At 44.2% G+C, this 23,313-nt stretch overlaps 1 protein-coding gene across 8 annotated transcripts in view; it reads left to right on the forward strand.

Annotated features, from left to right (window-relative positions):
• Positions 1-23,313, forward strand: part of GBF1 (golgi brefeldin A resistant guanine nucleotide exchange factor 1) — a 131,115-nt gene that overhangs the window by 100,384 nt on the left and 7,418 nt on the right. For 3 of the 8 annotated variants that reach the window (XM_057506254.1, XM_057506255.1, XM_057506256.1), the window contains 25 exons: positions 1,113-1,260; positions 7,508-7,731; positions 8,227-8,395; positions 8,831-9,042; positions 9,380-9,478; positions 11,127-11,321; positions 11,557-11,746; positions 12,334-12,474; positions 12,798-12,886; positions 13,816-14,018; positions 14,502-14,625; positions 14,911-15,036; positions 15,301-15,383; positions 16,064-16,300; positions 16,584-16,677; positions 17,021-17,197; positions 17,530-17,594; positions 17,675-17,798; positions 17,998-18,069; positions 18,210-18,304; positions 18,557-18,710; positions 21,213-21,438; positions 21,931-22,091; positions 22,221-22,467; positions 22,588-22,793. In XM_057506254.1, coding sequence (XP_057362237.1) covers positions 1,113-1,260; positions 7,508-7,731; positions 8,227-8,395; positions 8,831-9,042; positions 9,380-9,478; positions 11,127-11,321; positions 11,557-11,746; positions 12,334-12,474; positions 12,798-12,886; positions 13,816-14,018; positions 14,502-14,625; positions 14,911-15,036; positions 15,301-15,383; positions 16,064-16,300; positions 16,584-16,677; positions 17,021-17,197; positions 17,530-17,594; positions 17,675-17,798; positions 17,998-18,069; positions 18,210-18,304; positions 18,557-18,710; positions 21,213-21,438; positions 21,931-22,091; positions 22,221-22,467; positions 22,588-22,793 — 3,861 coding nt within the window. The remainder of the gene's footprint in view (positions 1-1,112; positions 1,261-7,507; positions 7,732-8,226; positions 8,396-8,830; positions 9,043-9,379; positions 9,479-11,126; positions 11,322-11,556; positions 11,747-12,333; positions 12,475-12,797; positions 12,887-13,815; positions 14,019-14,501; positions 14,626-14,910; positions 15,037-15,300; positions 15,384-16,063; positions 16,301-16,583; positions 16,678-17,020; positions 17,198-17,529; positions 17,595-17,674; positions 17,799-17,997; positions 18,070-18,209; positions 18,305-18,556; positions 18,711-21,212; positions 21,439-21,930; positions 22,092-22,220; positions 22,468-22,587; positions 22,794-23,313) is intronic. The other 5 variants (XM_036898628.2, XM_036898633.2, XM_057506257.1 and 2 more) reach the window with 3 other exon arrangements.

Consider the following 23,313-nt stretch of genomic DNA (forward strand, 5'->3'; position numbering starts at 1 on the left):
CAAGCCAAGGATAATATGGGTATATTCAGCCTTTAGAAAGAGGCAGGCAAGAAAAGTGTCTATTCTTTTTAGAGTCATTCTGATGTTTCCTGGAAGAGAATTGCTGATGCCCAATCCAAGAATGGTCCATCAGTGTAGGAATAATTTAGTATAATTCTGTAGAGGGACTTTGTTCAAATCCTAACTGAGAAGGCATCAGGACCAGGAAAATGAAATACACAAAGTAGCTGTGAACTTAGGGTGGAGAAAATACATAAAAACACATTCTTGAGTAGTCAACAGATGAAATTTTCCTTTGTGGTTAAAAGGAAGCTATAAGAACAATAGATTTACAGCAAGAGAGAGGGAAATGGAATAGAACAGAGGTCTAAGAAATCATTAGATTTATCATCTGAAAACATGAAATTATATCTAGAAAGACCACCAGTAAGAAAGACAGGAGGTCTCATTAATATACCAAAATTGAGAGCAGCAGAGAGCAGAGCAGCAGCATGACAGGACCTTCCATCCTTAACTGCACAAATCCGTTGGGGTGCCACTTCTTCCCTAACTCCGAGGAATAAGACTTTGACCAATTTGATGAAGAAATTCCAGAGAGTAAGGGGTATGTTTAAGGTCTAGGTGTAGGTCATGAAGCAATAGGAAAAGTAAGAGACTGGCTGGAAAGGAGTAAGTTCTCATAGTTGAATAAGAAGTAGGAGGAGGAGGCTGCTCTGCAGGTAATTGAGGAGAAAAGCCCAGGAGTCCAGAGCCTGTAGATCTGAAACTTTGGGCAAAGGAGTCCCTGACTTTATCCTTTTTGCAAGAAGGTCAGGCACCATCTGTAGGGCTCAGGATGGCAGAATGCTGGGTGAGGGCTGACCTTACCAATGACTAGCTTAACAGCAGAATGTCATCTTCCACGGGAAGGCTGCCAGGCTGACCTATGAAGTGGCAAGTGTAGAAGCCAGGTTAGAGGAGTAGGAATGTGCTTTGATGGTTTAGATTCTTCCTTTGGCACAAATGCAGAGTATAGGCTATTTACTAGGGACCAGAAGGACTATGAGAAGGGAGGTTTCTAAGGATGGAGTCTTAGTTTGAATACCAATGCTAATGAGGTATGGTATTTCCAGCTGAAAATGAGAGCAGGAGGCATGAGTGATTCATCCAAATGGAAGAAACAGAAGAAATCCCCCCGGCCCCCACGCCATATGACCAAACTCACACCAGGTTCAGAGCTACCCACCTCCAATGGAACCACTTTACCCTGTAACCTCGCTGGTGAGTAGCCTGGGCTTCTTCCTCTGATCAGAATAGATAGAAGAAAAGCTCCTTCTTTAGGGATTTTTTTTTGTATCAATAATCTACAGTTACATGATGAACATTATGTTACTAGGCTCCCGCCTTCACCAAATCCCCCCCGCAAACCCCATTACAGTCATTGTCCATCAGCGTAGTAAGATGCTGTAGAATCACTACTTGTCTCCTCTGTGTTGTACAGCCCTCCCCATGACCCCCCCACATTATACATGCTAATTATAATGCCCCCTTTCTTTTTCCACGCCCTTATCCCTCCCTTCCCACCCATCCTTCTCAGTCCCTTTCCCGCTGGTAACTGTTAGTCCATTCTTGGGTTCTGTGATTGTGCTGCTGTTTTGTTCCTTCAGTTTTCCTTTGTTCTTATACTCCACATATGAGTGAAATCATTTGGTATTTGTCTTTCTCCGCCTGGCTTATTTCACTGAGCATAATACCCTCTAGCTCCATCCATGTTGTTGCAAATGGTAGGATTTGTTTTCTTCTTATGGCTGAATAATATTCAATTGTGTATATGTACTACATCTTCTTTATCCATTCATCTACTGATGGACACTTAGGTTGTTTCCATTTCTTGGCTATTGTAAATAGGGCTCCGATAAACATAGGGGTGCATCTGTCTTTTTCAAACTGGAGTGCTGCATTCTTAGGGTAAATTCCTAGAAGTGGAATTCCTGGGTCAAATGGTATTTCTATTTTGAGCATTCTGAGGAACCTCCATACTGCTTTCCACAATGGTTGAACTTATTTGCATTCCCACCAGCAGTGTAGGAGGGTTTCCCTTTCTCCTCAACCTCGCCAACATTTGTTGTTGTTTGTCTTTTGGATGGTAGCGATCCTTACTGGTGTGAGGTGATATCTCATTGTGGTTTTAATTTGTATTTCTCTGATAACTAGTGATGTGGAGCATCTTTTCATGTGTCTGTTGGCCATCTGAATTTCTTCTTTGGAGAACTGTCTGTTCAGCTCCTCTGCCCATTTTTTAATTGGATTATTTGCTTTTTGTTTGTTGAGGTGTGTAAGCCCTTTATATATTTTGGATGTCAGCCCTTTATCAGATCTGTCATTTATGAATATATTCTCCCATACTGTAGGATACCTTTTTGTTCTATTGATGGTGTCCTTTGCTGTACAGAAGCTTTTCAGCTTGATATAGTCCCACTTGTTCATTTTTGCTTTTGTTTCCCTTGCCTGGGGAGATATGTTCATGAAGAAGTTGCTTATGTTTATGTCCAAGAGATTTTTGCCTATGTTTTTTTCTAAGAGTTTTATGGTTTTATGACTTACATTCAGGTCTGTGATCTATTTCGAATTTACTTTTGTGTATGGGGTTCAACAGTGATCCAGTTTCATTCTCTTACATGTAGCTGTCCAGTTTTGCCAGCACCATTGTTGAAGAGACTGTCATTTCCCCGTTGTCCACGGCTCCTTTATCGTATATTAATTGACCATATATGTTTGGGTTAATGTTTGGAGTCTCTATTCTGTTCCACCGGTCTGTGGCTCTGTTCTTGTGCCAGTACCAAATTGTCTTGATTACTGTGGCTTTGTAGTAGAGCTTGAAGTTGGGGAGCGAGATCCCCCCACTTTATTCTTCCTTCTCGGGATTGCTTTGGCTCTTCGGGGTCTTTGGTGGTTCCATATGAATTTTAGAACTGTTTGTTCCAGTTTGTTGAAGAATGCTGTTGGTAATTTGATAGGGATTGCATCGAATCTGTATATTGCTTTGGTCAGGATGGCCATTTTGATGATATTAATTCTTCCTAGTCAGGAGCATGGGATGAGTTTCCATTTGTTAGTGTCCTCTTTAATTTCTCTTAAGAGTGTCTTATAGTTTTCAGGGTTTAGGTCGTTCACTTCCTTGGTTAGGTTTATTCCTAGGTATTTTATTCTTTTTGATGCAATTGTGAATGGAATTGTTTTCCGGATTTCTCTTTCTATTAATTCATTGTTAGTGTATAGGAAAGCCACAGATTTCTGTGTGTTAATTTTGTATCCTGCAGCTTTGCTGAATTCCGGTATTAGTTCTAGTAGTTTTGGAGTGGAGTCTTTAGGGTTTTTTATGTACAATATCATGTCATCTGCAAATAGTGACAGTTTGACTTCTTCTTTGCCAATCTGGATTCCTTGTATTTCTTTGTTTTGTCTAATTGCTGTGGCTAGAACCTCCAGTACTATGTTAAATAACAGTGGGGAGAGTGGGCATCCCTGTCTTGTTCCCAATCTCAGAGGAAAAGCTTTCAGCTTCTCGCTGTTCAGTATGATGTCGGCTGCGGGTTTATCATATACGGCCTTTATGATGTTGAGGTACCTGCCCTCTATACCCATTTTGTTGAGAGTTTTTATCATGGATGGATGTTGAATTTTGTCGAATGCCTTTTCAGCATCTATGGAGATGATCATGTGGTTTTTGTCCTTCTTTTTTTGATGTGGTGGATGATGTTGATGGATTTTCCAATGTTGTACCATCCTTGCATCCCTGGGATGAATCCCACTTGGTCATGGTGTATGATCCTTTTGATGTATTTTTTAATTTGGTTTGCTAATATTTTCTTGAGTATTTTTGCATCCACATTCATCAGGGATATTGGTCCGTTTTTGGTGGGGTCTTTACCTGGTTTTGGTATTAGGGTGATGTTGGCTTCATAGAATGAGATTGGGAGTATTCCTTCCTCTTCTATTTTTTGGAAAACTTTAAGAAGAATGGGTATTATATGTTCTCTGTATGTCTGATAAAATTCCGAGGTAAATCCATCTGGCCCAGGGGTTTTGTTCTTGGGTAGTTTTTTGATTACCGATTCAATTTCTATGCTGGTAATTGGTTTGTTTACATTTTGTGTTTCTTCCTTGGTCAGTCTTCTTGGAAGGTTGTATTTTTCTAGGAAGTTGTCCATTTCTTTTAGGTTTTCCAGCTTGTTAGCATACAGGTTTTCATAGTATTCTCTAATAATTCTTTGTATTTCTGTGGGGTCCGTCGTGATTTTTCCTTTCTCATTTCTGATTCTGTTGATGTGTATTGATTCTATTTTTCTCTTAATAAGTCTGGCTAGAGGCTTATCTATTTTGTTTATTTTCTCAAAGAACCAGCTCTTGGTTTCATTGATTTTTGCTATTGTTTTATTCTTCTCAATTTTATTTATTTCTTCTCTGATCTTTATGCTGTCCCTCCTTCTGCTGACTTTAGGCCTCATTTGTTCTTCTTTTTCCAATTTCGATAATTGTGACGTTAGACTATTTATTTGGGATTGTTCTTCCTTCTTTAAATATGCCTGGATTGCTATACACTTTCCTCTTAAGACTGCTTTCACTGTGTCTCACAGAACTTGGGGCTTTGCGTTGTTGTTGTCATTTGTTTCCATATATTGCTTGATCTCTATTTTAATTTGGTCATTGATCCATTGATTATTTAGGAGCATGTTGTTAAGCCTCCATGTGTTTGTGAGCCTTTTTGTTTTCTTTGTACAATTTATTTCTAGTTTTATACCTTTGTGATCTGAAAAGTTGGTTGGTAGGATTTCAATCTTTTTGAATTTACTGAGGCTCTTTTTGTGGCCCGGTATGTGGTCTGTTCTGGAGAATGTTCCATGTGCACTTGAGAAGAATATGTATCCTGTTGCTTTTGGATGTAGAGTTCTATAGATGTCTATTAGGTCCATCTGTTTTAATATGTTGTTCAGTGCCTCTGTATCCTTACTTATTTTCTGTCTGGTGGATCTATCCTTTGGAGTGAGTGGTGTGTTGAAGTCGCCTAAAATGAGTGCATTGCATTCTATTTCCTCCTTTAATTCTGTTAGTGTTTGTTTCACATATGCTGGTGTTCCTGTGTTGGGTGCATATATATTTATAATGGTTATATCCTCTTGTTGGACTGACCCCTTTATCATTATGTAATATCCTTCTTTATCTCTTGTTACTTTCTTTGTTTTGAAGTCTATTTTGTCTCATACTAGTACTGCAACACCTGCTTTTTTCTCCTTGTTGTTTGCATGGAATATCTTTTTCTATCCCTTGACTTTTAGTCTGTGCATGTCTTTGGGTTTGAGGTGAGTCTCTTGTAGGCAGCATATGGATGGGTCTTGCATTTTTATCCATTCTATTACTCTATGTCTTTTGATTGGTGCATTCAGTCCATTTACATTTAGGGTGATTTTTGGAAGATACGTACTTATTGCCATTACAGGCTTTGGATTTATGGTTACCAAAGGTTCAAGGTTAGCTTCTTTAATATCTTCCTGTCTAACTTAACTCGCTTATTGAGCTATTATAAACACTGTCTAATGATTCTTTATTTCTCTCCCTTCTTATTCCGCCTCCTCCATTCTTTATATGTTGGGTGTTTTATTCTGTGCTCTTTTGTGTTTTCCTTGACTGCTTTTGTGAGTAGTTGATTTTATTTTTTGCCTTTAGTTAGTATTTGGTTGGTCTGCTTTCTTTGCTGTGATTTTATTTTCTCTGGTGACATCTATATCATGCCATTCTCTTCTGGCCTGTAAGGTTTCTGTTGAGAAGTCTGATGATAGCCTGATGGGTTTTCCTTTGTAGGTGACCTTTTTCTTCTCTCTAGCTGCCTTTAAATTCTGTCCTTGTCCTTGAGCTTTGCCATATTAATTATTATGTGTCTTGGTGTTGTCCTCTTTGGGTCCCTTCTGTTGGGGGTTCTGTGTATTTCTGTGGTCTGAGTGACCATTTCCTCCCCCAGTTTGGCAATTTTTCAGCAATTATCTCTTCAGATACACTTTCTATCCCTTTTTCTCTCTTCTTCTTCTTCTGGTACCCCTATAATGCAGATGTTACTCCTTTTGGATTGGTCACACAGTTCTCTTAATGTTGTTCCAATCCTGGAGATCCTTTTGTCTCTCTCTGCATCAGCTTCTATGCGTTCCTATTCTCTGGTTTCTAGTCCATCAATGGCCTCTTGCATCTCATCCATTCTGCTTTTAAATCCTTCCAGAGATTGTTTTATTTCTGTATTCTCCCTCCTTAGCTCTTGCATATTTCTCTGCAAGTCCATCAGCATGGTTATGACCTTACTTTTAAATTCTTTTTCAGGAAGGTTGGTTAGGTCTATCTCCCCAGATTCCTTTTCAGTGGAGACTCTCTGGATTAATCTGGTCTGTATCAAATTCTTCTGCCTTTTCATGGTGATAGAGGTAGTTGCGGGGAGCTGATGCATGTGTCAGCTGGGAGAACGTCCCTTCTTGCTAGTTTGTGCCCTTCCTCTCCTGGGAGATCAGCAACCTCTAGCAGCCTGTGCTGGGCAGCTGCACGCAGGCGGGGTGTCTGATTCTTGCCCAGCTGCTGTGAAGGAAGCTCCGCGCTTGGTTGCTGTGGATGTGGCCACTGCCTCTATGGTGGAGTCATGCCGGAGGGGAACGGGCGGGAGGCTGTTTATCTCCATGAGGGGCCTCGGAGCTGTCCTGCTGCCCAGGGGGTTGGGGCGCCCAGAGTTCCCCGGGTTCCCAGCTGCTGAGCTGTTTATGCCGGGATGCCTCCGTCCAGCTGTGTGCTCCCTGTCCCTTTAAGACTTTCAAAAAGCACTCACTTTTCTTTGTCCTGGGGGCACCGGCTGTGGGGACCCACTCGCAGGTTTTACTGTTCCATTTCCCCAGTACCCAGCACCCCACGCACTGTGTGTCTCTGCTCCAGTGTGGATGGCTAGGGCTGGGTGTTTAGCAGTCCTGGGCTCCCTCTCTCTCCCCGCTCTGACTCCTCTCCCCCCACCAGGAGCTGGGGTGAGGGGCGCTCGGATCCCGCCGGGCCGCAGCTTGTATCTTACTCCCTTCACGAAGCACTGGGTTCTCGCAGGTGTAGATGCAGTCTGGCTGTTGTCCTGTATCTTCTGGTCTCTCTTTTCGGAATAGTTGTATTTGTTGTATTTTCAAAAATATATATGTTTTTGGGAGGAGATTTCCGCTGCTCTACTCACGCCGCCATCTTGGCTCCGCCCCCAGTTCTTTAGGGATTTTCATTGGAGACCAACCAACTGAGGGACTTTGGTCTTTCTGCTAAGAGCATAAAAGGGAAAACTCCAAGTCAGATCAGACTGTGACCATTTAGCAGTTTTACAGTGACTTAAGGTTGTTTTCCTTCTAGAGGAACTCTACTTTGGAGACTAATGTATGTAAATATTAGTATGCAACCCCTAGTACCATGGATGGTATGTATTTCCCACAGTCTCTCTTCTTCAAGTCTCTCTTACTTTGCTTGGTAGGTGGCATGCCCTTCATTGATTTGCCCACTCCCATCTCCTCTGCAAGTTCAGAAGCTGCATCAGCAGTGGTCAGCCCCTCTATAGACAGTGGCATGGAGTTTTCCTCCCAGACCACCTCCAAGGAGGACCTCACTGACCTGGAGCAACCTGGCTTTCCAGGGTATAGCACAACTGCGGAGACTGGTAGCCACGCGCTAGGGGTTCCTGAGCAGCCTGACTCCCAGGTATGGCTTTGATTTCTAACGCCCATCTCCAGTCTTTTACTATGGAAATTGGCTTGATCCTTTGGATCCTTTATCCAGGGCTGGCTCAAAAGTAGGTTGGGGTAGGGAGGTTCTTCCTTGTTTCCTAGAATTAGCTGTGCTGCCTAGAAAACTCACAGTATGACTCACTGTGAGAGGTAGCTCATGGGATTTATCAGGTTATACATATAGATAGACTTGGCAAAGGTGAGGAAATTGGCCTTGTATTTTTCTGGAAGTTATTCTAAATCCCAAACTTCTAAAGCTCTAGTCACTGAAGGTCAGTGATGCCTCAACAGATGTTTGCCGAGTCCTTCATCATACTCCTGCCCTGAGCCATCTTGCATTGATTCATAGCTCTCTGGGCTGGCCCTACATCTGCAGGCCATGAAAGACACTTGGAGGACAGATACTTTAGGGGAGTGAGTTCCAAAGTGTGCTTTCCTCCTCCTTATATCCTCCTGCTTCTGGTCCTAGCAGGAAGCAGTCTATGTGGAAAAGGCCCAGTCAGCATCCGTGGAATCCATCCCTGAAGTGTTAGAGGAGTGCACATCCCCTGCTGACCACTCTGATTCTGCCTCTGTCCATGACGTGGATTACGTCAACCCTCGGGGTGTGCGCTTTACACAGTCCTCCCAGAAGGAAGGTGAGTACTCTTGGGCAGGCCCTGCCTGTTCATCTTCCCCATCCGACCCACTAAGCTGCCTGAGCCTAGACCATCTTGGACCTGAGGTGTCTGCTGGTCCAAGTTCTAGGCCATTTTCTAGTCAGGAAGTGGAATCAAGCCAGAGGACTGTTCATGGATGGGGTCTTTCCCTGACTTATACAGAGATGGAGTTTGGTGGACAACAGGAAGTGAGAGGGAAGAATAGAAAGCTTGGGACTTTTAGGAGAAGTTACGGTCATCAATTCTGATTCCCTTCAATAAGTGAGACTAGTCTTAATTCCCCCAGGGAAAAAAAAATTTTTCTTGAAGAGAATCACTTATCTGAAATTGCCTTGTATACTGTGGGGCAGGCTAGGCCAGGCTATCAAGCCATTTATTTCTTAGCAGTCCTACTTTCCTCCTGGCCCATCCTAGGTACAGCATTGGTCCCCTATGGTCTTCCCTGCATCCGTGAGCTCTTCCGCTTCCTCATCTCTCTTACCAATCCACATGACCGCCATAACTCAGAGGTTATGATCCACATGGGACTCCATTTGCTGACAGTGGCTCTTGAGTCAGCTCCTGTAGCCCAGTGTCAAACTCTCTTGGGCCTTATCAAGGATGAGATGTGCCGCCACTTATTCCAGGTAAGACTGGGTTTCTGGAGGGACTCTCAGCCCCTGACTGTTTTTCAAGGTCTTTCAAGGGCCAGGGGAGCACAGGAGGTTTGGCTGATTCATGCAGAGTAAAGGACCCAGGAAAAACCCTCCATCCCTAGTTGGCCAATAGTCATAGTCAAGAGGACTCCTGTAGTTCCCCAGGGACTCTGGCAGCCAAAGGGAAATACAGGAATGACTAGATACAGAACTCCTCAGAGTAGAGGATCTTAGTGTCAACTTCCCACAGTTTGCTGTCCTGCTTTTCTCTTAGTTGAGCTATAGTCAGGTTCAGAAACATAATGGTCTACTCTGCTCTAATCTCCAGCTACTCAGCATAGAGCGACTGAACCTTTATGCTGCTTCCCTGCGGGTATGCTTCCTACTGTTCGAGAGCATGAGGGAGCACCTCAAGTTCCAACTGGAGGTAAGTTTCTTGAACTTGGAAAAAGAAGGGAGAAAAAAAGATGTGTGGCATCTTCAGTGGGGCAAGCTCTGTCGTGCTGCAGGAGTGGGATTTAGGGGTTTCTATAGGAGAACTTTCTTTTTTTTATTTTAATATTTTATTGAAGTATAGTTGATATACAATATTATATTGATTTCAAATATATAACACAGTGGTTCAACAGTTTATACACATTATTAAATCCTCTCCCCAACTAGTATAGTTACTATCTGTCAACATGGGAAGATGTTACAGAACCATTGACTATATTCTCCATGCTGCACTTCCATCCCCATGACCAGCTTATGTTATGATTGAGATTTTTGTGCCCCTTTATCTGCCCCTCCCACCTACCCACACCCAACTCCTCCCCCATGGTAACCACCAGTCACTTCTCAGTGTTTATGAGTCTACTGCTAGTTTGTTCATATGGTTTTATTTTGTTTTTAGGCTCCACAAATAAGTGAAATGATAGGGTATTTGTCTTTTCTCTTCCTGGCCTATTTCACTCAGCATAATATTCTCTAGGTCCATCCATGTTGTTGCAAATGGCTGGATTTCTTTCTTTTTTATGATTGAATAATATTCCATTGTGCATATATACCACATCTTCTTTATTCATTCATGTATTGATGGACACTTTGGTTGCTTCCATGTCTTGGTTATTGTAAATAATGTGGCAGTAAACATAGGGGTGCAAATATCTTTCTGAATCAGGGATTTTTGTTTTCTTCAGGTAAATTCTTAGAAGTGGAATTACTGGGTCATATGGGATTTCTACTTTAGTTTTTTGAGGAACCTCCATACTGCTTTCCACAGTGGCTGCACCAGTTTACAGTCCCACCAACAGTGTAGGAGGGTTCATTTTTCTCCATATCCTCACCTATGCTTGTTTCTTGTCTTTTGGAAATTGGCCATTATAACTGGTGTGAGGTGATAATCTCATTGTGGTTTTGATTTCCATTTCTCTGATGATTAACAATGTAGAACATCTTTTCATGTGCTCGTTGGCCATCACTATTTCTTCTTTGGAAAAATGTTCAGATCCTCTGCCCATTTTTTAATCAGGTTGTTAATTTTTTTGGTGTTGAAGCATGAGTTCTTTATCTCTTTTGGGTGTTAACCCAGGAGAGTGCTTTTAGCCTCCACAGTTTGGTTCATTGGCTGGCTTCGTTAGTGGAGAAATTAAAGGAAGCCCAGAGAAAACTGGCTGACTATAAAATGAAAGAACCCAAATATGAGGACTGGCAGATAACCAGTATGAGTGGGTACAGCTATTCTACCTAGCAGTTCCTCTGGCACACAAGTAGGCAAGTCAGTCTGGCATTGCCACTAAGTTGCAAAAATGAAGTCTGAATAGGATGATGTCAGGCTCACAGAGAGAGCATAAAAAGAGCAATAGGCAACTTGTTTTGGATCAGGCATGAGATAGAAAGCCAGGCCTCCCCCAACATGGAAGCCAAAGAGGGGGTGTGTTTAGTGGATGAAATACATTTAAGTATCTATTAATACATGCCTCATGTTTAATGTTTTATGTTTCCTTCCTGTTTAATGTTTTTCTTGTCCAACTTGTCTCTTCCTATCTTGAATCCTTTACCCACTCAAATGGTAACTATTGGGTTATTGCCAGATGTACATCAAAAAGCTCATGGAGATCACCACTGTGGAGAACCCTAAAATGCCTTATGAGATGAAGGAGATGGCACTGGAGGCCATTGTGCAGCTCTGGCACATCCCCAGCTTTGTCACCGAGCTCTATATTAACTATGATTGTGACTACTACTGTTCCAACCTTTTTGAAGACCTCACCAAGCTGCTGTCCAAGGTGCTGAGCATGATTACTGTCCTCTAGAAAGAAGGCTCTAAGGAAATCTCACTGGTGTTAGTAAGGACACTACATGCAGAGAGGGAAAACACTGGAATGTTGGGGAACAGGAAGAAGAAAGGCATTTTCTCAGGGAAATGTAGAAGTTATGGGAGGTTTCAGGATTTTTGGAAAAGGATCAGTTAAAGTGTAAAGTATTCTAACCTCAAGTCTACTGGATTGGTTTACTTTCCAGAATGCCTTCCCTGTGTCTAGCCAGCTCTATACAACGCACCTACTGTCTCTCGATGCCCTGTTGACAGTGATTGACAGCACTGAGGCCCACTGCCAGGCCAAAGTCCTCAACAGCCTTACCCAGCAAGAGAAGAAAGAGGCAGCCAGACCTGGCTGCGAGGCAGTAGATGGCACCCGAGAAGCCAGCAATAGTGAGAGGCATTTCTTTTTTTTTTTGAGGATCCCATGGTTATATGCTTATCTTTTCTCTATTCACTGAATCCTTTCTCCTATCCTTAAATCACTTTCTTTAGGGCACCCCTAATTCTGTTTTCCCAAGATTTGGTGGTTTGGATAATAAGCCAGGCAGGCATATTAGGACTCATGGACGTCTCCCTTTCTCCTCCACACTTTGGCTTTTTTACAGAATTATGATTTCTTTATGGAGAGAAAGAGAAAAATAGATGAAAGGATGTAAGACTTCTGTCTCTGAAAGTGCCAGGACCTACGTTCCCTCATTCCCAGTATCTACCTTCATTCTAATTAATCTTCTCTACCTTCCCCTTGAGATTGAGGTTGTAGAAAATCAGAGAAAGAGACTGGGTAATCTCTTTATTAAATTAAAGACTAATGCTTGGCTGACCTAGAAGAGTGACCACTTATTTGGGCTTGGGTTTGTCCTATTCAGGGCTGGTGACCTATGTGGGAGCATGCAAGTCTTCTTGGCCTGGAACTCGACTTCTGCAGCTCTGCTTGGTTTCTTACCCCATAAGTCTTGACCTGTCTTCTCTCTTACCAGCTGAGAGAGCATCTAGCGATGGGAAGCCTGGAGGGATGGCCCCAGACACCCCAGGCCTACATCTGCCAGGTGGAGGACGGCTGCCAGCAGAACATGGGAAGCCAGGATGCAATGATCTAGAGGAAGCTGGTGACTCTGGGGGTGGGTACTGGGTGTCCATGATCCTAAGCCCCCTCAACTGGAGAGCGTGGTGGAAAGCCAAGGGAAGAATGAGCAGAGACACTGTAGGGGCAATTCCTGGGTGAACCTTGGCTGCCCACCATGCCTTCAAACTCAGAGAAAAGAAAGAAACTATTTGAAGCTTTAGAAAATAGGACTTGTAGGGAAGAAAAAGACTGGTGAGGACAAGAAAATTTCTGAGGCGACCTCCTTTTCCACTAGAGAGTATATCGGCAACCTTGCAAAGGCTATTATCCTGGTAACTGAGGTCTTACAGGTTTTTTCCCTCTTCCTCCCACTCCTAGCTGGCAAAAAGTTTACCCGGAAACCACCTCGATTTTCCTGCCTCCTGCCAGATCCACAGGAATTGATTGAAATTAAAAACAAAAAGAAGGTATATACAGATATTCTCAGAACTCATCTTCCATCCGCCTCTGTCTGGGTGTCCTTTGGAGAGTTTTTGTCCCAGAGAATGAGCAAGAGTCTAGCAGCCCATTGAACAGCTTTCTACGGCTAGTCTTTGGGCTATTGGAGACTTGAGCAATCCCCTAGCCTCCTTTGAAGCGCTTCCCTTATCCTGAGACATGTAGTTAGGTGTACCCTGTTGTGTGTTCCTGGGCAAATGATGTTCCAGCTGAGAGGTGCTGCTGGGTGGTGACAAGAACTCAGGGAGCTGGTATCGTGGGTCACTGAAGCTGTGGGGTGATGATTGGCAATAAAAGGGAACTGACATTATTCTGGTGCTTTAGTAAAGTTCACATAACTGTGCCTTTTGGTTTTCTTAACACAAAGAAAGCGTATTTAACCGTTTATTCCTCTTAAGGTCAGCCTAAATGACTGGTTGATACACGCCCTTGACTAAATGGCCATGACTAAACAGACAAAAAGTTGAGTTATTGTCACATTTAGTTCACCTGTCCTTCAAATCTCAGGGCCTTAAGAGTTAGGAAACCAAAGAAAGAAGGGGAATCCAAGCTGGACTGTAAACAGATGCCAGGGATTGCTATAAAACTGGAGAGAAGGAAACCTTCTCTAGTCTCTTGCTTCTCCTTTTCTTCCCTGGTCCTCAGGTTGGAGGAGAGGGGGTCCTCTGCATCTTGAGCACTCATAAAAGTGGTGAAAGGAACTCCTTAGCCCATTCTGGTTAGACATGAAGACTGGGGAAAGTGAAGCCAGTACGATGAAGCCTTAGTTCGGTAGTCACTTACAACCACATCCTAAGGGCTCACTAGGTGACCAGTTGTGGACTGTGATGGAGTCTTGCCTGGCCTTGTCTGGTTTAGGGGCAGAGCAGCTTGTGACATACTGAGTATTTTTCTATAGCTGCTGATCACTGGCACAGAGCAGTTCAACCAGAAAACAAAGAAGGGGATTCAGTTTCTGCAAGAGAAGGGCCTCCTCACCATCCCAATGGACAACACAGAGGTAGCCCAGTGGCTCCGAGAGAACCCTCGGCTGGACAAGAAAATGATTGGAGAGTTTGTGAGTGACCGCAAAAATATTGACCTGTTGGAGAGCTTTGTGAGGTAAGGGAGCTGCAAGAAGTATGGGACCTAGTTGGTGATTAGCGTCAGGGGGCAGGACACCCCCCGCACACACACAGACTAGTCTCAGTCACTTCTTGCTGGTGACCCAAGTTACATATTCTTCCTCTTCCCATGATTTGTATATCTTGGACCTGAAAGTGTGTCCAGCAAGATAGCTTTGGGAGCCACTCCATTCTGCATAGAGAGTATAACAAAGGGGTAGAGCAGGGTTCCTGAGCACAGGGTAGGTTCTGGATTCCAGGGGATGAGATTTCCAGGCAATAACATGCTGATGTGAAAAGTACTAAGGTTAGGAGTTGTCAAATTCTGCTCTGTGTTGAGGTAACCAGGAGATAACTCCCTTTGCCAGAGCCCTCAGCTTCCTCTGTTCCAGTAGGAGAAGGTTAGAAGGACTGGCTAATGGAGAGCACATTTGCAGCTTATATATGTTCAGCCTCTTCATCTTTCTTTCTCTCTCTGTAGCACCTTCAGCTTTCAGGGTCTGCGGCTGGATGAAGCTCTCCGTCTCTACCTGGAAGCCTTCCGCTTGCCTGGGGAAGCACCAGTCATCCAGAGGTTGCTAGAGGCCTTCACAGAGCATTGGAGGGTGAGTTTAATTGGCAGGGGCTGAGCCCAGTATCCCAAGTTCATTTGACTGAAGGTATCTATGGCTTCAACTGAAGTACCCAGCTGTTGTCTCCTAAGAAGGCTCAAGAGCAACATCAGTGAGATTTTCTTAGAGAGGTCAGCTTCTGTTAAGAAGTTAGCAAGAGGTTGGCTGCTTCCTGGCTGGTGTCTATCTCCCCTCTGTACCAGCATTGACCAGTGTGTAGGCAGTGAGGGTTTGATTGGCCAGACAACATTGACACAGGTGGGGTCTTTGCTTTTTCAGAATTGTAATGGCTCCCCATTTGCCAATAGCGATGCCTGCTTTGCCCTGGCTTATGCTGTCATCATGCTTAATACTGACCAGCACAATCACAACGTTCGCAAACAGAATGCGCCCATGACCCTGGAGGTAGGCTTGGATCCCAACCAAGGCAGTGAAGATCCAGCACAGCTTTGGAGGTAGCAGGAGGGACATGGGATTTCCAGTGGGCACAATGGACAGGGTTGAGTCCATGGGAATCAGGAGGGCTGGCCAATCCAGAAGAGGACTTGGGGTAGGGAGGTGGGTTGTTTCACATATTCTTTTCTAAGTCCTATACACACAGACCTAGGAGTTCCTTGGGTGGGGCTTCAGCATTGACACATGCGGAAAAGCTTATTGGCCTGTCTCTAGGAATTTCGCAAAAACCTAAAAGGTGTGAATGGAGGCAAGGACTTTGAGCAAGACATCCTGGAGGACATGTACCATGCCATCAAGTGAGTATGTGTGGAGAAAATGTATAGTGTCTCTACTAAGGAAAAGCATACTGCTTCCTTTTCCAGATTTTAAGAGTCACATCAGACTGCAATGACTCATATACCCTGGATTTAACTTTGGAACTTAGCTGGGCAGCTCCTTCTCTCCCAACTCATTTCTTCCTTAAAGAAGCCTGAACAGTGTTGGAACTCTAATACTCTGAACCAGAATCCAAACTGCACCTCCTAAGTGAAATGTCATGGCCCCATTTTCCAAACCCAAGGCAGCTGGTCTTTCCTGTCTAGCTCATAAGATGCATTCTGAGGCTGGTAAAGAATGCAAGGTAGGCATTGGAGGGTGAGTTTTGGGTCAAAAGTCAGAGATGAGACACTTAAGTTTTTTACTATAAATTGGAAAAGGTAGAGTTATTCATCCTCTCATACATACCCAGAAAGAATGTGAGATCTCACCACAAAACTAAAACCCCCCACCTAGAGACAGGGCTTTGATACCATGGAGGATTTTGGAACACTTCCATTCTTTCTCCCTGGTCCCACCTGTGGGTAGAAACAGATCACTGAGGTGCAGCTTTGATGACCTGTCACTGATTGAGAGTACCATATGAGTGAAGCCCCCTATTCTAATAGGGAATGAGTCAAGTTCACAGCAATGCACCTGTTTTATCCTTACCTCCTGACAGGAATGAGGAAATTGTGATGCCTGAGGAACAGACAGGCTTGGTTCGGGAGAACTATGTGTGGAATGTGCTGCTTCATCGAGGTGCCACCCCAGAGGGCATATTCCTGCGTGTGCCTGCTGGCAGCTATGATCTTGACCTCTTCAGCATGACCTGGGGACCCACTATTGCTGCTCTTTCTTATGTCTTTGACAAAAGCCTTGAGGAGACAATCATCCAGAAAGCCATCTCAGGCTTCAGGTAGCCCGGCTTTGACCTTGGTCAAGACCTCTTCCCACCTCTCTGAGATAACATAGTTGCCTCCGTGTCTCTCTGACTCCTACTCTTATTTTCTTAGAATGGGGTTCCTCCTGAGTTTTTGGAGGGAAGGCTGATGCTTGGGGAAGCTCAGTCTTAAACAGACTCAAGAGTAAAAGGTTTCTTCTTGGATCTGATTGGGGAAGAATCCAAGCAAGCCTCCTCAGGGACTTGGAAGGGCTACCCGGCCTTCCAGTGACTCTGTTTCTGGGATGTGACATTACAGGAAATGTGCCATGATCTCTGCCCACTATGGCCTCAGTGATGTGTTTGACAATCTCATCATCTCTCTGTGCAAATTCACAGCTCTCAGCAGTGAGGTGAGTATAGACAGGAACTGTGTCCTTGGAGTTCCTAAGGAGGACCTCTTTTTTAACCACAGAGCTGTCCTTAAATACAGAACTGATTTATTTCTCTTAGCAAATTCCCCTCACTCCCCCTAGGCCACAGCAGTGGTTAGGCCTTTTTTGTTTCATCTTCATCACCTCATGGGGATGGGAGAGGAGAGGCAATAGTGGGGAATGCCTTAATGAGCTTAGCCCTTCCCACCAGTATTGTGGGGGATTGAAGCAAAGCCAGCAGAAGCACCCTCAGGGAGGCCCAAGGGAGTCTCCTTTCCAGATATTTGCTAGTCCCTAAGCCTCTTCTCATCTTCTTTTCCAGTCTATTGAGAACCTGCCCAGTGTGTTTGGAAGCAACCCTAAAGCCCACATTGCAGCCAAGACTGTATTCTATTTGGCCCATCGTCATGGAGACATCCTGCGGGAGGGCTGGAAGAATATCATGGAGGCCATGCTGCAGCTTTTTAGAGCTCAGCTGCTGCCCAACGCTATGGTGGAGGTAATTCTTGGTGGAAGGCTAATGTACAATAACAAGACAAGAGCTCCAAAATTATGTGCTATAGATTATGTGTATAGAACTGGTTGAGAGTAGCACTAGGCCTGATGCCTGCTGAAGCATACCAGGAACACCTCAAATACAAGACCACAGATCTTGGGTCAGGGGACAGCTATAAAGGAAGACTGGTATAAACCTCTGCCCATCCTAGTTGGAGGGGCCCCAGTTAATAGTGTAGGGCAGAGAGCTATAAGAAGAAAACCAAAGAACTTTGCAGAGGAGAAGGAAATAAAAAGAGCATTTGGAAAGAAATTATTCTTGACCTGATTTTCCAGGTAGAAGATTTTGTGGATCCCAATGGCAAGATCTCTCTACAGCGGGAGGAGACACCATCGAACCGGTGAGAGTAGTCCAGAGACTGAAGGCCTTGGGGACGGAGGGTCAGAACAAAGCTCACCAGGGCTTATACTCTTTCTACAGAGGAGAGTCGACTGTGCTAAGCTTTGTGAGCTGGCTGACGTTAAGCGGTACAGAGCAGTCTAGCGTGCGGGGCCCATCCACTGAAAACCAAGAAGCCAGGAGAGTAGCCTTGGACTGTATCAAGGTAAATGCCCTGGCTTTTTCTGGTGAATAAGCCTAGACCCCCTCCCTACTGGACAGATGCCACCATATATACTGAAGAATAGAATCATCCAAGGCTTGTGACCAGGACAGATTCTTTCTGCCCTCTCTCCCTGGCTCTTGGGAACATTCTCTTCCCTCCAGCCCTTGTCACTGACCCCTTTCTCTCGTGCCTCTTCTAGCAATGTGATCCAGAAAAAATGATCACAGAAAGCAAGTTTCTCCAGCTGGAGTCACTGCAGGAGCTCATGAAGGTACAGAATGAAGAAGAGGGATGAAAGGGCTAGCTGGGAGAGGAGATGGCAACAATGGTGTATGCCTCCATTTCAGTCAGGGCAGGGCCAGTGTTTAGCTTTTGTTCCATGCGTACATTCCTGCTGTTGTTCTTCTCCAGGCCCTGGTCTCAGTGACACCAGATGAAGAGACATATGATGAGGAGGATGCTGCTTTCTCCCTGGAAATGCTGCTGAGGATTGTGCTGGAGAACAGGTAGAAGGCAGTCCTTAGGCAGGCTTCATACAGGGCTTGTGCCAAAGGGATGGAAGACTGGAGCCATCTTGCTGACTGGGCTCTAGGGGCAAGAAGCACTTGAAGCTCTAGGCAGTGGAGGAGAAGCTTGCTCAGTTTACCTGCCTGCTTTAGGAGATAACACCAATGAACTCTGAAAGGCCTAGCCTGGGTCAGAAAGGGAGGCTTATGGCCTCTCCAGCTGAGACTATCCTCATCCCTTATGTTCCTCAGGGACCGTGTGGGCTGTGTGTGGCAGACTGTTCGAGACCATCTATACCACCTGTGTGTCCAGGCACAGGATTTCTGCTTCCTTGTGGAGCGGGCAGTTGTGGGGCTATTGCGCCTGGCCATTCGGCTACTCCGGAGAGAAGAGATCAGTAGCCAGGTAAGCAAAGTGCAGCTGGTAGAGCAGGAAGGTATGCAAGGTAGTGTCAGTTATGGATATGGCCTGAGACGGGGGATAGATTTAGTGCCCCATAGCACTAGCCCAGTAACCTACCACAAGGCTGGGGGCGTCTAACAGGTGGCACTGGGGCTAAGTGTGGAATGGCCTCAGGCATGAAGCTGGTACTCATACTCAGCACCTGTGCATGCTCCTATGAGTCTGCTCTTTAAGGCTGGATGGCTGCTGCCTTGTGGCAGTCTCAGCCCAAATCCTGGTTTCCTGGTTCTCATGCTGAGGACCCTCCTGAGATCTCTTGGCCCAACTACCAGCATAGGACTAAGAGATGAATTCAGCAAGGTCATAGGATATAAGAGCAACACACAAAAATTAATCACATTTCTATATACTAACAGTGAACATATAGAAAATGAAACTAAAAACACCATAGCATTTACAAGTGCTCCAAATGAAATTAAATAATTTGTTATAAACCTAACAAAACATGTAAAGACTCTATATTCTAAAAATTACAAAATGCTAATGAAAGACATCAAAGAAGACTTAAATAAATGAAGAGTCATACCACGTTCATGGATTGGAAGACTCAACGTAATGGCCTCTCCAGCTGAGACTATCCTCATCCCTTATGTTCCTTAGGGACCAAGCCATTCCCAAAAGATGTCAGTTCTCCCCAAATTGATCTGTTTAAGTTTAATGCAACTTACATGAAAATCCTGGCAAGATTTTTTGTATACATTGATAAGCTAATTTTTAAATTTAGATGGAAAAACAGTGGCCCTAGAATGGCCAAACATCTTGAGAAAGAAGAAAGTGGGAGGGCTCAATCATTCCATCTGCTCTTAAGGCTTACTATATAGCTACAGTAATCAAGACTATCTGGTATTTGTGGAGGGATAGACACACAGATGAATGGACTAAAAGAAAGCTCAGAAAACCATACAAAGATGCTCAACAATTTTTTGATGAAAGTACAGAAACAATTCAATGGAGGAAGGATAGCCTTTTCAGTTGCTCCATTGGCGAGGGGCAAAGTTTGACCTAGCCTCATACCTTATAGAAAAATTAACACAAAATGAATCGTAGATTTAAATGTAAAATGTAAAACTATGAAACCTTAGGAAGGTATCTTCAGGAGCTAGGCAGAGTTTAGACTTGACACCAAAAGCACAGTCCCTAAAAGGAAAAATTGACCAATTAGACTTCATCACTATTAAAAACTTCTACTCTATAGGAGTTCTTGTGAAAAGGATGAAAAGACAAGAAACATATATTTGTAAATCACATATTTGAAAAAAGACTAAAAGCTGAAATACAAAAGAACTCAAAACACAACTGTAAAAAAAAAATTCAATTAGAAAATGTGCAAAAGATAGGAACAGATGTTTCACTGAAGAAGTTATTTGGATGGCAAATAAACACATGAAGATATTAAATGATGTTCAGCAACATTAGCCAGGAAATGCTAATTAAAATTAGCATTGTAGTGATAATGAGATATCACTACATACCTATTAGAATGGTTAAAGTAAAAAATAGTGATAGTACCAAATGATGGCAAGGATGTGGATCACTCATACACTGCTGGTGAGAATGTAAAATAGGACATTTACTCTTGGCATCTTCTAAAGCTAAATGTACAGTTACCACACAATCCAGCTATTGCATTCTTGGGCATTTATTCCAGAGAAATGAAGTCTTACTTTCTCATAAAAACCTATATATATGTATGTTCATAAAAGTTTATTTGTAATAGAAGCTGGAACTAGCCCAGATGATTTTCAGCAAGCAAATGGTTAAATTGTGTTACATACATATCAGGGAATACTATTCAGCAACTATAAGCAACAAACTATGGATAAATGCAACAACTTGGATGAATCTTCAAGAAATTATATTCAGTGAAAAAAGCCATTCCCAAAAGGGTATATAATTCCATTTATATAACATTTTTGAAGTGACAAGTTTAGAGGTTGTGGACAGATTGCCAGGGGTTAGAATGGGGGAAGGAAAGAAGCAGGTATGGTTATCAAAGGGCAACTTGAGGGATCTTATGATCGACCTGTTCTGAATCTTGACTAGTGGTAGATACAGAAACCTGCACAAGTGATTAAAGTGTGTAGAACTTAACACATGCGTATACATATGAGTACAAGTAAAACTGGGAGAATCTGAATAAGATCAGTGGATCATATCAATGTCAGTATGCTGGTTATGATATAGTATTATGTAGTTTTGTATAATGTTACCATTGGGTAAACTGGGTAAAGGTATAAGAGATCTCTTTGTATTATTTCTTACAACTGCATGTGAATTTGTAATTATCTCAATAAAAATTTTGATTTAAAAAACTAAAAAGACTAGCACCAGTACATGCTGGGTCCTAGCCAAACTTTCTTCACTGGCCTAAGGAGACTGGTGGGCAAAGAGACTAGACAAGCTGTTTGCCCACTTCCCACTTACTGCTGCCCACCCTCACCCCAGGTACTGCTCTCCCTGCGCATTTTGCTACTAATGAAGCCCAGCGTGCTGTCCCGAGTCAGTCACCAGGTAGCCTATGGGCTCCATGAACTCCTTAAGACCAATGCAGCCAACATCCACTCAGGTGATGACTGGGCCACCCTCTTCACACTGCTGGAGTGCATTGGCTCAGGTGTAAAGCCGCCAGCTGCCCTACAGGCCACAGCCAGGGCCGATGCACCTGATGCTGGTAAGCCCCTTCCCAGGGAGACCCACACTGGCAGATAAACAGTTATGGCCCCAGGGATTGAGACAGGAAACAAAACACAAGTTATTGCATTCTGCAGATTAAACACCCCTGGCTTCTGCCATCTGCTTTCAGAGCTTCTTGTGCCCACTGGCCTCTCCCCAGTACCCACAGGTTAAACAGCATGAGGGCAAGTAGGCTTCTTCCTACTGTCCTGAGATGTGTTTTCTCAGAAACTATACCCCCACCACCACCACCCTCCCCTAACAGGTGCTACTACATGCCATCAGGAGCCCAAATTAGCCTGCTGCCCCATTTGGTCAAGAGAAAAGCTGTCCAGGCCATCTTTCAGCCCTCTGGTGACAGGGCTGAAACTAAGCCAGTCTGAGAGAGGAGAGGCTGGGCTTTAGCACCTTTCTCCTGAGAGCTGAAATAATCCCTCACCCCAGTGTTCCTGTCCTTACCCTGACTCTGCCCTTCTCCCTAACGGCTCAGGGGCCCAATCAGACAGTGAACTCCCATCCTACCATCAAAATGATGTGAGCCTGGACCGAGGATACACATCTGACTCAGAAGTCTACACTGACCATGGCAAGCCTGGCAAGATCCACCGGTCAGCCACAGATGCTGATGTGGTCAGCAGTGGTTGGTTAGTGGTGAGTGCGCATATGGGCAGCAGAGTCGTCCCTCCTTGCCTGTGGGAAAAACTCCCAGTCTTCTGAAAGGGCATTGATGGGAAATTCGGGGTTAAGCCTAGGTTCCCAGCTCCTCTGTGTACTTTACAGGTGGGGAAGGACGACATTGATAACTCCAAACCAGGACCTGGGCCCAGCTGGCCAGCCTCTTCACCCCTGGTCAATCAATACAGCCTAACAGTGGGGCTAGACCTTGGGCCACATGACACTAAGTCCCTGCTTAAGTGTGTGGAATCACTGTCCTTCATTGTGCGTGATGCTGCCCACATCACACCCGACAACTTTGAGCTCTGCGTCAAGACGCTCCGCATCTTCGTGGAGGCCAGTCTGAATGGCGGTGGGTCAACTGATGAAAGGGCATTTAGGAAATAGCTGTGTGAATATATGGGGGAGAGGGAGAACAAGGCCATCTGTGCCCATGGATATGGAAATATGATCTGGGTCTGGCTCTGTTCAGGGTGCAAGTCCCAGGAGAAACGTGGCAAGAGTCACAAATATGACAGCAAAGGGAACCGCTTCAAGAAGAAATCCAAGGAAGGCTCAGTGCTTCGGCGGCCTCGAACCTCCAGCCAGCATGCTACTCGGGGCAGCCACAGTGACGATGATGAAGATGAAGGCGTACCTGCCAGCTACCATACAGTGTCTTTACAGGTCAGTCAGGACGTAAGTATGGCATTTACTTCCTCTCCTCTCCCTGCATCTGACTCTGGGAATCTGGGCAGAGCCAGGGACAGCCAGAGTGAGAAGAAGAGCCTGTGTTTTCCAACCCAGGTCCTTGGCCCCCACCTCCACAGTGTTCCCCTATCCAGGTCCACCTGTAAGTCTTTGCTTAATTTTTAAGGTTTACTTTCTGAATATGTAATATATGTACATGGTACAAGGCTCAAAAGGTACAAAAGGGTAAACATAAGATTAAGGACTCTCCCATTCCCTTCCTCTCCCCAGCCGCCAAGTTCATTCCCCTCACCAGGGGCAACTACCGTCACCAGTTTTTCATCTGTTTTCCAGAGTTAACTCTGTGTCTATTCAAGGCATATTAAATTTTTTTTTTTTGAGTGTTCTGAAATGCCATTATTATTATTTTTTTTTAAATAATTATTTTTTATTGAAGGGTAGTTGACACACAGTATTACATTACATGAGTTTCAAGTGTACAACACAGTGGTAGAACATTTATATACAT

Source organism: Manis pentadactyla, chromosome 8 (genome assembly GCF_030020395.1).
Source record: "Manis pentadactyla isolate mManPen7 chromosome 8, mManPen7.hap1, whole genome shotgun sequence".
NCBI classification, from domain to species: domain Eukaryota; kingdom Metazoa; phylum Chordata; class Mammalia; order Pholidota; family Manidae; genus Manis; species Manis pentadactyla.